The 12,359-nt window shown below is 42.3% G+C and overlaps 2 protein-coding genes across 5 annotated transcripts in view; both read left to right on the top strand.

The window, feature by feature from the left end:
- Positions 1–3,014: 3,014 nt before the first annotated feature.
- On the top strand, positions 3,015–7,029 carry RIPPLY2 (ripply transcriptional repressor 2; the record flags this gene model as incomplete). Its single annotated transcript, XM_065928980.1, has 3 exons — positions 3,015–3,170; positions 3,541–3,605; positions 6,882–7,029. Coding segments are annotated over 3 exons (369 nt in total), but the record flags the coding sequence as incomplete, so codon positions are not given.
- Positions 6,962–12,359, top strand: part of CYB5R4 (cytochrome b5 reductase 4) — a 103,235-nt gene continuing 97,837 nt past the window's right edge. For 3 of the 4 annotated variants that reach the window (XM_065927801.1, XM_065927804.1, XM_065927802.1), the window contains exon 1: positions 9,250–9,451. In XM_065927801.1, the coding sequence (XP_065783873.1) occupies positions 9,377–9,451 (75 nt within the window). In that variant the 5' untranslated portion in view covers positions 9,250–9,376. Of the gene's footprint in view, positions 7,060–9,249; positions 9,452–12,359 lie in introns of those variants that run through there. The other variant, XM_065927803.1, reaches the window with a different exon arrangement.

Raw genomic sequence — 12,359 nt, forward strand, 5'->3', positions numbered from 1 at the left:
TGGCCATGGCTGTGATCCTCTTGAGAATAGGGGGATATCTTACTGCAATTATATATGGAAAGCACCGAACTTAGCACATTACAGACACCCTAAAAGATGTTTACAAACTGGAAATGATAGACCATTTCCTCAGATAGCTTAGCATCTGCTAAGGGTTACATTTTTTATATAACTTAAAATTTATTGAGAGCTTACTGTGTGTCAGGCGCTATAGCAGCTATTCTGTAAGTTTTATTTTATTTAGCCTAACAGTAATTCTAGGGCACTGAAACATGTATTAGATACCTATCCTTACTGATTTCATTATCTGAAGCAAAGTCTATTTCATCTTTCTGACAGGTAGGTCATTATAGGTTCTTGGGTATTATTTGGATGGATTTCTTTCCTACACAGTAATTGAATGAATAGCAGAAACATTACAGCTTACATCTGGGGGTTTTCTCTACACTTTCAAGAGGAAGTTCAGCCATGTTGTTTATCTATTTTTATTTATTGGTTTGGCTGCATTGGGTCTTAGGTGTAGCATGTGCAGGACAGCTCAGTAGCTCCAAGGCGTGTGGGATCTTACTTCCCCGCCCAGGGATCAAATTTGCAACTCCTGAATTGCAAGGCAGATTCTTAACCACTGGACCACCAGGGAAGTCCCAGTTCAGCTATTTGGAACAAAAATTATGACATTGCTCTATCATCTTTTCTTTGAAGCATAACATTTGTTACCAAGTTTCATGGACCTCTGTGATAAGAAGTAACTTAAATAAGAGATACAACAGGCACAGAGGGGTTGATTAACTGGTTCTACATCGTAACTTTTCAAGATTTCACTATTATTCTACACACAGCCATCACCCACAAAAGAATTTGCTAATTATCACTGAGTGGCAAAATTCCAAGAGTGACAGAATTGTATAGATGACACTCAAGACTTAAGAGGACACTGATAAGACGCTGGAGAGCTCTAGGCCCGAATCCCATGACTCTGCTCTCTCGTCCTCCAGGCTGGAACGTTGCAGCTCTTGCAAATCTTTCATCTTCAAATAATAATAGGCAGATGTAGGAATCTAGTTTGTCTATATATTAAGAAAAAAACAAGGGACTTCCCTGTTACTCCAATGGCTGCAAAGCCAGGCTCCCAATACAAGGGGACCCTGCTCCATCCCTGGTCTGGAGACTAGATCCCACATGCCAGAACTACCACCTGGTGCAGCCAAACAAATGATTTTAAAATATATTTATTTATTTATTTATTTATTTATTTAATATTATTTTATTAGTTGGAGGCCAATCACTTCACAACACTTCAGTGGGTTTTGTCATACATTGACATGAATCAGCCATGGATGTACATGTATTCCCCATCCCGATCCCCCCTCCCACCTCCCTCTCCACCCGACTCCTCAGGGTCCTCCCAGTGCACCAGGCCCGAGCACTTGACTCATGCATCCCACCTGGGCTGGTGGTCTGTTTCACCATAGATAATATACATGCTGTTCTTTCAAAACATCCCACCCCCACATTCTCCCCCAGAGTTCAAAAGTCTGTTCTGTACCTCTGTGTCTCTTTTTCTGTTCTGCATATAGGGTTATCGCTACCATCTATCTAAATTCCATATATATGTGTTAGTATACTGTAATGTTCTTTATCTTTCTGGCTTACTTCACTCTGTATAATGGGCTCCAGTTTCATCCATCTCATTAGAACTGATTCAAATGAATTCTTTTTAACAGCTGAGTAATATTCCATGGTGTATATGTACCACAGCTTCCTTATCCATTCATCTGCTGATGGGCATCTAGGTTGCTTCCATGTCCTGGCTATTATAAACAGTGCTGCAATGAACATTGGGGTGCACATGTCTCTTTCAGATCTGGATTCCTCAGTGTGTATGCCCAGGAGTGGGATTGCTGGGTCATATGGCAGTTCTATTTCCAGTTTTTTAAGAAATCTCCACACTGTTTTCCATAGTGGCTGTACTAGTTTGCATTCCCACCAACAGTGTAAGAGGGTTCCCTTTTCTCCACACCCTCTCCAGCATTTATTGCTTGTAGACTTTTGGATAGCAGCCATCCTGACTGGCGTGTAATGGTACCTCATTGTGGTTTTGATTGGCATTTCTCTGATAATGAGTGATGTTGAGCATCTTTTCATGTGTTTGTTAGCCATCTGTATGTCTTCTTTGGAGAAATGTCTGTTTAGTTCCTTGGCCCATTTTTTGATTGGGTCGTTTATTTTTCTGGAATTGAGCTTCAGGAGTTGCTTGTATATTTTTGAGATTAATCCTTTGTCTGTTTCCTCATTTGCTATTAAAAAAAAATAAATAAAATAAAATATATTTTTTAAAAAAGAAACAAGAAACAAACAAAAAAAACCCCAATATTTCTTTCCTAAGGAGTCCAGAACCAGTGGCCTTTGCCGAAGGCCAAAAGCCGTGGGACAGTGGAGCAATGACCTGTCACTTGGCCCTTTTTGCAGAAATACACAAAACGTGTAGAATCGCTTAGGTTTAACCCTTCCTAGCCTCATCACTTGGAAATTGGATGCTCTGAGGAATGTTGTACCCCACCCCACCCCCGCAGCCAAGGGTGGAAGAGTGATTAACACTCGCCTGACTAAACAGCTTCCCGGGCCATTTGGGAGTTGCACGCGTTCGTCCCCGGGGTTCGGGCCGCTGGGCCTTCACGCGCAGCCTTTTTGTTTACTCGGCCAGCAGGGGAGAGAGGGAGCGAGCGTGTAAAGATGCTGCGGGCCCCGGTGGCTATATAAAGCTTTGGGGTCGGGCCAGGTGGGTGCCAGGGGCCAGCCTGTCCATGGAGATCGGTGAACGTACCGAGAGCCGAAGCGGCCAGCGCGCGCACCTCGGTCGCCCGCCGCCAGCTCCCGACCTTGCGGTGCAGTACAGGGGCGCGGACTCGGGGTCCAGCGCCGTGGCCCCGCCTCGCGCTTACCCCGCTCCAGCCCTCCCGCCTGCGCCTCCCCGGCTCCTCCCTTCGGCTCTCCCAGCCCCACACCCTCCCCGCCCCGGCTCCGCGGCGGTCTGGTCTCCTGGGTCTAGGTTCGCATCTTCTCTGCGCGCCCTGTGCTCCCCACCTCGCAGATCCGCAGGCTTCTGGAGACCGTGGATTGAAGACGGAGGAGAGAAGGAGCAGGAGGCGCCGCAGCACGCCGTGGGGGCGGTGAGTGAGCCGCGCGTGGCGGGCCGCGCCTGCCGGGGGCGCCGCCGATCGACCCGCGCAGGGTACGCCGGCCACCGGGGAGACGGGCTCCTGGCCTGCCCCCGGCGTAATATCGCTCCCGCAGGTGGCCCTGCCGGTGGCCTTTGTGCGGTGCGCTGAGTGCGTCCGCCGCTCCCGGCTGGATGCTCGCTTCCCGGGAGCGGCGGACGCACTCAGCGCCGGGACGCGAGCATCCAGCCGGGAGCGAGACTTCGGAGCCCCCGGGGTCACATTCCCTGCAGACGCGAGGAACGCTAGGTCGCCCGGGTTTGCAGTTTTTTTTAGAAAAGGGAGAGTGATAACTGCGATCCGTTTCCTTACACCCCCTCAGATGCCAGATGGCCCCGGAATAACGGACGCCTCAGGAAAGCTTTCCCAATACAGACACCCAGTCAGGTGAGTGACAGGCCTCATCGAAGGGCTCCGACAGCTCCAGGGAAGGGCTTCGCACTGCCCTGCTCAGCAGCTGATCCCGAAGTTTTTCTCTCTTGGAAAAATCTACCTTCAAGGTTTATCCGCCTCATCCCAGAGGTCCTTTGCTCATGGAGTTGAAAAATATAGGAGTTCACGCTCTCACCTGAAAGAACGGTTAATCAGTGCCCACTCAGTAAGCGCTTTAAAATATCTATTATGAAGAGGGAACCCGGGTAGCATTAGTAAAAGTAGAATGATGACGTCTTGTGCCTGCGAAACAATTTCTTTTTAATGCCAAAGGGTTTGAGTAAAACTGGCTTCACACCAGGCTGAGTGGAAATATTCTTACCCTCTTGCAAACCAGAATCAAGAAAGGTGTTCGCAATTGCGGTTTACAGCAAACCGAACAAATCAACAAATGGAACTTGAGAGGGAAGAGAAAATGGAAACGTAATGAAAATCCCAAAGATTACCAAGGACCGTAAAAGAGATCGAAAGTTATTTGATCTAACAATTAAGAGCTAGTTTGCTGTTCCTAGTCACAGGAAGTCAGTCTTCCTGCAAGATGATTAGTAGCTTTTAATCAAGTGAAAGCTTAAGTCTTCATTGCCTGCTTTAGAGAGCTGTTAAATGAAGAGCTATATAAAGTTTGCAGAATGTGCATGTGTTTATAATAGCACGTAGTAGTCAATACGTGTTAGTCACTCAGTTGTGTCCGACTGTTTGCAATCCCATAGACTGTAGCCTGCCAGACTTCTCTATCTGTGGAATTCTCCAGGCAAGAATACTGGAGTGGGTAGCCATTACCTTTTCCAGGGGATCTTCCTGACCCAGAAATCCAACTGGGTGTCCTGCTTTGCAGGCAGATTCTTTGCCATCTGAGCCGCCGGAGAAGACCATAGTAGTCAATTAGTGTTGATTAATTTCCTACCCTTTGCTAGCACTAGTGAAGAACACAGGAAAAAATAATCACAGCCCTTTGGAAGTGTTATAATGGTTTACTTTGGTCAGTTTTATGACTAACTCTGTCAGAGGTGGGGAGGTGGGAAAGGGTCAGAGAAGTGTGTATCATAGATGTGATTACCTGGCTGAGTCTTGAGGTTAACCCAATGGAGAACCTGAGGAGTGGGGCAGAAGACATTGAGAGGAAAAAGAATAGCACAGTTCCTTCTGGGAGCATCAAGGAACCGGCATTTGAGTGTGTGGAGCTGTGGTCACTCCAGCAGGGAAGACAGAGCCAGATCTTGTACACCTTGGTGCAAGACTTTTGTCCTGATCCTGTGTATGGCAATGGGAACTTATGGACTTTATTCTGTAGGTGGTATTGAGGGTTACTCAAAAGATTTTAATTGAAATATTAATGTGATCAGATTTATGCTTCAGAAAAATCAGTAAGGAAATCATATATAGCCTTAGTTAGAACATAAAAAGTGAAACTGGAAGTTACTGCAATTAAGGCATTGATGGAACTGGGTTAATTTGGGGAATGCTTAGTTGTCAGAGTAGATTAGGCTTAGGCTTATGATGTATTGGATATGGTAGGTAAATAGAAGTACAAAGACAGGATGGTTCCCAGGTTGGTGCCTGATGACCAGGTGAATGCTATACTAATGAAATGGAAATTAAGACTTAAAAGATAACGGGAACAAGATTAGCGTGTCAGATTTCCCATTTGTCATATTTCATGTGCTTATGGGGCCTCCAAACAGATCTGTCCAGCAAAGAGCTGCATATACAGGTCAGTGGTCCAGAGTCCAGTTCTTAAGTGGAAATACAGACTTGGAAGGCTTTGGTAAATACAGTTAGGGGAATCATGGCAGTGGGTCAGGTCATCTGAAGGAGTGAAAGAGGAGAGATGATCATTCCTGATAAAATGTTGGGGGAAGGCCAGCATCTAACCTGTCTACAGAAAAAGAGAGGTGCACAAACATGACTGAGAACAATCACTCAGAACAGGGAAGAAGTCAGCAAAGTGTAAAGTCCCTATAAGAAAATGGCCAGTGAGAGATTCTGGGGAGACAGAGTGTGATAATAATTAAACAACATTCTTTGGGTTTGACAGTTTTACACATTAGAAAATCAATTGCATTTTTTAGGAGCAATTTCCTTTCTGAACTACTGTAGCAGTTTCTTTGTATTTCTCTTTAAATTCTGTCTTGTATAGTATTGTGTGTTTCTGATTCTTTTTACTCAATTATCAACTTCTTGAAGATAAGGATCATGATTTATCTATCTTTGAATTATGAGTTATGTTTGGCATAAGAGATTACTAAAATATTTATAGAATGACTGGATTACTGATGTTGCTTATTTAGGCACCCAATTTATAAACTTAACTGTTTGGCTAGAAACATTTATCAACTACATTGCCTATGTTTTTGCTTTTTAAAATGGAACATATTGAACATAATGAAACTTTCTCTTTGTTAGAATCAATCTGATTTGGGCACATGAGGCTATTTATTGTACACTAAAATACCATGCACTCTAGTTGGTGGTGCAACCTTGTCCTTTTATTTCCCTTGAATGAAAAATAATAGAAGATCAGATGGTAAGATTAATATTTGTTGTAAATTTGAAATTTTAAGGTAATCACATTTACATGCAAATTATTTGTACAAAATCAGTATTATTTTCAATATCTCAATATAGTGTTCCCAAATTTAGTTGGGTGGGGAAAAGGGAGAGAGATGGGATCAAGGTTGAGGTCAGATATAGCCTTTTGAAGAAGTTGCTTTTTGTGTGTTTCTAAACTTGCTTTGATTCTATCTGTTTCTAAGAACTAAGTCTGAGTGTCAAACAAGATGCTAGGTAATTTCTGCCTTTGTGTAAGGTGCATAATATGTCATCTTTATAAAGTTGTTGTCATCCCAATATTTAATGTCATGGTAGGATTCATTTTTTCCCCAAAGGAATTTGGAAACTGGAAGATAAACTTTCTTCTGTATTTTGTAAGAATAAGTATACCCATAATGCCTGAAGTAAGCTATCTAAATATTGACCTTAAGCTCATGGAGGGTTTAATGTGAATTTGATCCAACTTATAACTTGGATAAAGATTTAAAACAATGAATCAATTATTGATACTTTATCAAATAGACTCCATGAAAACTGTAATAGCAGCATTTTAAACTCTATTTAAATGCATAAATCAGTTGGTAAATATATGGAGCTCTTGAAATTTGAGCATTTCATGAGAACAAAGATTCTGAATGTGAAAAAAAAAATAAAGCATATTATGTTGTCTGCTTCTTTCAGACTATTTTGGCCAAAATCAAAGTGTTATGATTACTTATATCAAGAAGCAGAAGCTCTTCTGAAAAATTTTCCTATTCAAGCCACAATATCATTTTATGAAGATTCTGATAGTGAAGATGAAACTGAGGACCTGATCTGTGAAAATTAACCTGATTACTTTTGATGACATTCAAAGCTTGTAGGTACAAATTAGATTAGTGTACAAATGTATCATAATCCTTTTTAAATTATTTGTATATAAATTATTAATAAAATGAAATATTTAGTAATTACTATGGTAGTTTGGCCTTTTTTAATCCTTACACTATAATTCAGTGTTGGAATTTAAAAATAGGTTCTGTTTACAAGTGTCTTGATTGTATTGTAAACATTTGGAGCTTACAAAAGATAATTTCGATCACTTCATCAAATTACAAATTTATCTTTGTTTATAATTTTGAAAACATTTATGTATGACTTTTCAAAGAATAATAATATTTAATTTTCAAGACAATTTGCAACATCTGGTATTTCCTACTGATCCCCATTAGTTGTAGTTACAGATGAGTATTATTAGGTAATGAGGAAAATCACCTTATGTTATCAATCACATGTTACTATTATGTATTAGCTAGCAGATGGTGAAAAAGATTGTAAATCATTGTCTATAATTAAGATTGGGAATCAATGTTAGGACTATTAAATTTTAGCAATTTTAATGAATGGTGAGTCAAGTTATTCTCACTTTAATACTCTTCTGCTGCCCTTAAATTCAGCAGTAAAATAGCATAGGTGTTTAGTACTTATGGCACCACACTGAGGGATCCCCATAGTTCAAACAAAACTTCTAACTTAAATGGAGTCTAAAAAGGGGGAGACAAAATGCCAGAATTTGATAATCATTTTTTCATTTCAGTCCACAAGGGAACTAAGAAACTTGGCAGATAGGAAACATTCTCCAATAATATCACCTTCCATTGCTCTGGTTCCCAGGTCCTATATTCTCATTTAAAAATTTTTCTCCTGGGAAATGAAATACGAAATTCTTAGTGATTAACTTTAAAAAAAAAGATTTATAGAAGAATACATCCTTTTTTAATGAAAGAAAACAGCAGCACTTTGCATGGTAAAGGTAACATAGTAATTATGATCATGAAAGTCTTTTAGCTCAAATACAATCTTTTCAATTACAAGTAGCTGAAATACAAGCATTTCCATTGCTTAGCTAAGAAATGCCCCTTACTTGAATGGCTACATGCATTCACACACTTCCTCTTCTAATTGGAAAGAGACTACAGACATTGATTTACAGGCACTTTAAGAACAAAGCAACTGAAATAGAACAAGTTCACACCATGTTTCATAGTCAGGAAAAATCAGTTACAGAAAGGGTAGAGAGAGTTACTTAGAACTATATTTCTTCTCTTGAAAACTTTCCTTTCACTGGATTCTACTCTCAGGATATACGTGTTCCTCAAGAGACACGCAAAACCCCACCAGATCATACATCCGACATGGACCTTGAGCATTAGAGACTGGTGTTTGCCTGCACAGTATCTGTGCTGCTGTTATTAATATGTTGGAAGAGTATTAAGATCCACAGTCACATTTATTGCGTGCCTACCATTAGCCAGACATCTCACTTAATCCTTACTAAGACCTAAACCCATTAGGTAAATGGAAAATGAGGCATTGAGACATTGCTCATTTATTAACCCCAGGGATGGCATCCAAACTAAACCTATCTGACTCTTAACTTGGCTAACTGTGCAACACAACATTCGGGGGTGAGCTGCATTAGTCACATTTCGCCGTATCTTTCAAGAAAGAGAGGAAGTTAAATGAGGAGGAAGACCTAGTGAGGGGGTGAATGGAGCAGAGTGAGAATTTACTAACCTCTTCAACTCGTTCACTAGTCATTAGCGAGAGTTCTTAAAGGTTAAGTGTTCTCTGCACCTCACAGGAGTGCCTGTTTGCATTTGACATCTCAGCTCTTAAAAGTTCTCTTTTCTGTACAGATTGGTGCCTTAAAAGAGAGTTTCTGGCAAATCAAAATGCCTTAATAGTGTTATTTTATTCCATATTTCAAGCAGTGTGATGGTAGTGCTTTAACAATGGACAGACAGTTGTGTTCTGGGCTCACAGGCATCTCTAAAAATTTAGTCTCAGATTCGGTCAGCACCAAGGCTTAGCAACAGTTTCACTCTTTAATCTTTCCACAGAATAGCTGTCACCTCCTTGCAGTGCTGAAATTCTGGGTGCAGGACGAATGGGGCATGCGTAGTTTGCACTGGTTCCGCCCCTGCCCCCTCTCCGCTCGCCTCGTTGGCTCCGCCCCACGGCCTCGACGTGCTGCGTCATGGCGCGCCTCACCCCGGGCGACCCCGGAAGTGGGTAGGGGGCTTGGCCTCTGCCCGGCCTCGGAGCCGGTGCGGGAGGTGTTACTCCACAGGCGTTGAGCTGAGCTGTCGAGTCGGGCGGCGGACCCCGGGCAAGGCCCGGGCCAGGGGTCCAGGATGCTGAACGTCCCTTCCCAGTCTTTCCCGGGCCCCAGCTCGCAGCAGCGCGTCGCCTCCGGGGGGCGTAGCAAGGTAAGCGCGCTGCAGTCCTCTCTTCTCGCCGGCATCTCAGGCTCCGGCACAGTCCGTTCTCTCCTTAGGTACGCTTTCCCACCTCCTGTCCCCACCTCCGGTTTTCATTCCCTCCTACCCTTGCTGGCGATCCCTTTCAGATCCCTTGCGTTCTCCAGTCCTGGAACTCTCTTAACCTTCATCTCTTACCAACTGGCCCCTTTTCTTATCCATCCCTTTATCCCGTTCTGTCAGTTCCCTTCTTCCAACTCTTTTTCCCATTAATCAAATTCAGATATAAGGTAATGCCAGGCTCTGTGCTTCCCATATTGTAGGTACTCTGTATCGGCTTCCTTCCTTCAAGATAACCTGCTCTCCGTTTTTTTATTCACTTTCCGAAGGAGTTGTGAGCGATCTGGGTTCCCTAAAAGAGGGGAAAGGTTGGGCAACAGCAACAGTGACCAGTATTTATCCTGCCAAGGGTGGGGACTCCAGGACCTAGGGAAGATTGGAGAAGAGAGAACAAATTTCTATATACAAACCTCCGGTTAGGTTTAGGGACACTTCTCCAAGGCACACTGCCTTTGTCTTTTCCTCTGATTCTTGATTGTTTTATCACTGTCTTTTCTACTGATATCTCTTGCTAATTTTGAAGCTAATAATCTCTTAAATCTCTTTGAGACTTTGTTGAACATACTGTTACCAACAGGTGGGATGCAAATGTGTTTTATATTTGCAGAATTTAATGAAATTGTCTCCCATGTTCATTGCAATATGAATGTTGCTTGCTCCTGTTGTTTGTTAGTTCCTCATTCAATAACCACATCTTCATGTTTTGTTTTCAAGACTTCCACCTGATCGGGCCATTCCTTTCTTCATTTCTGGACTCTTGAGTCTTTAAATTAATATCATTTGGGAACTTCATCAACTTTGTCTTCTCCACATGGACCTGGAGTTTGACCCTAGGTCAGAATTATGGGTTCAGAGATCTGTAGCTTTCATTAGCTTTTTCAGAAGTCTGTAATCCCAACTATAATAATATAACTGAGATTGATTAAATGCTTACTGACAGCCTGAGTGCGTTACATGTATTAACTTGTGTAATCTTTCTAGTGACCCTGTGAAGTGGATGCTTTTGTTATCGCCATTTCACAGCAAAGGAAACTGAGGTTAAGAAATGCTGCCTTGAAAGAGGCTTCATATGGTGTGACTCTGATGGTAACTTTTCTTTTATTGCTCCATATATTGGCCAACCATCCAATCACTTGTCCTCTCCTTGGGGTTTGATCTGTTTCTCTCCTTAAATGCTTGGCTAAGTAGTAGAAACTTTGCAAAGAAAGAACCTCTGAATTAGAATATGAGAGTTGCTGCCCTTCTCCTTTAAAGCTGTCAGCCATGTTCTCAGTATCATTTAAAGGAAATGGTAGTGATGTCACAGGTGAGCGTTTGGGCCCAGAAAGTGAATAAAATAAGATTAGTGTGCAGTTCACACTCAGACTGATTTTTTTTCCCCCTTTGTGAAATTGTTGCTGAACTGAACTTGGGTTCACTTGCCTGACATGCAGCAAAGCCAATCTAATGACACTGGGTTGTGATGGAGGAAAGTACAGCTTTTATTTGCAGGGTATCAAGCAGGCAAAGGAGAAGAGAATGACAGAGGATGAGGTGGTTGGATGGCATCACTGTTGGAATGGATGTGAACTTGGGCAAACTCTGGGAGATGGTGAGCGACAGGGAGGCCTGGCATGCTGCAGTCCATTGGGTCTCAAAGAGTTAGACACGACTTGGTGACTGAACAAGAAGAAGAAGCAGGGAGAACAGGCAGCTAATGACCAAAAAACCCAAACTCCATGATGGCTTTCAGGCAAAGATTTTTAAACTCAGCATTTGAGATGAAAGTCTCAAGGTGCATGGTTAGCTTGTGGATCTCTTCTGTGTGGTTGCTGGTGATATTTTAGAAATCTCAATCCTTGGTCTTGTTCCAGCCAGTCTAGGGTCTGTATGCTTGTGATTAGCAGTTTCTCTCTCTTGAGGTTCTGGTTTCTATAAAACAACTCAAGGATATTAGGTTGTTAACTGTATCCATTCAGGAGGGACTAGGAGTTCTGTGACTATGTTATTTTCTTGCTTGACCAATGTTCCTGGGTTTCTGCATTTTCTCACATCTGTAGTCATTAGCTGTTTGAGTCTGCTTTTTGGAATTAGGGGAAGGCCTCAGAGGGAGAGCTTCTTCTAGAAACAAGAAGCAGGAACACGCACCCGGGAGGGTCCCTCAGGGCCCTGCTCAATTTCAAAGCCGGCTAATCTGGAAGATGTGAGAACCTGTGTCAGGAGTGTATGAAATAGGTTGTGGGTGAGAAGACAGAACTTAGTTGGGGAGGTTTGTGTATCGTAATTGTTAGAAACATGGGCTTTTGAGTGAGAAAGTTTCATTCTTTTTCCATCTCTACCTTTTAGCCTCTTTGAGTCTCTTTCCTCAGTTGTAAATGGGAATAATATGAATTGTAACCATTTTATAGGATTGTTCATTGGATTACATGAGCTAATGCTTCTCTCAACATAGTCCTGGGTTATCGTAAGCACTTACTAGATGTTACTGGCCTGTAGACTTTTATGCAAACCTCATTGATTGTTGAGGGATTGCTGTGTGAAAAAGCCCGTAGCACAGTGCCTGGTGCAGAGTATGCACTCAGTATGGTGGCTAATGTTATTTCTAATAAGCAACTAGTAAGTATTTATTGAGAACCTATCATATGCTCGAGATGTGGTCTTTGTTGGGGAGGGAGAAATTTCCACTTTTATCCATCCCTCTTGAGTTCTTGTGGCTGGACTGATAAAGTTGACACGAGACAGATTAGCAGTAGAGAAGATTTAAATTTTATTCATGCTCTTAAGCTTTCAGACAATAAATTTGATGCTGAAAGCTCAG

Source organism: Muntiacus reevesi, chromosome 3 (assembly GCF_963930625.1).
Source record: "Muntiacus reevesi chromosome 3, mMunRee1.1, whole genome shotgun sequence".
Classification (NCBI taxonomy): Eukaryota; Metazoa; Chordata; class Mammalia; order Artiodactyla; family Cervidae; genus Muntiacus; species Muntiacus reevesi.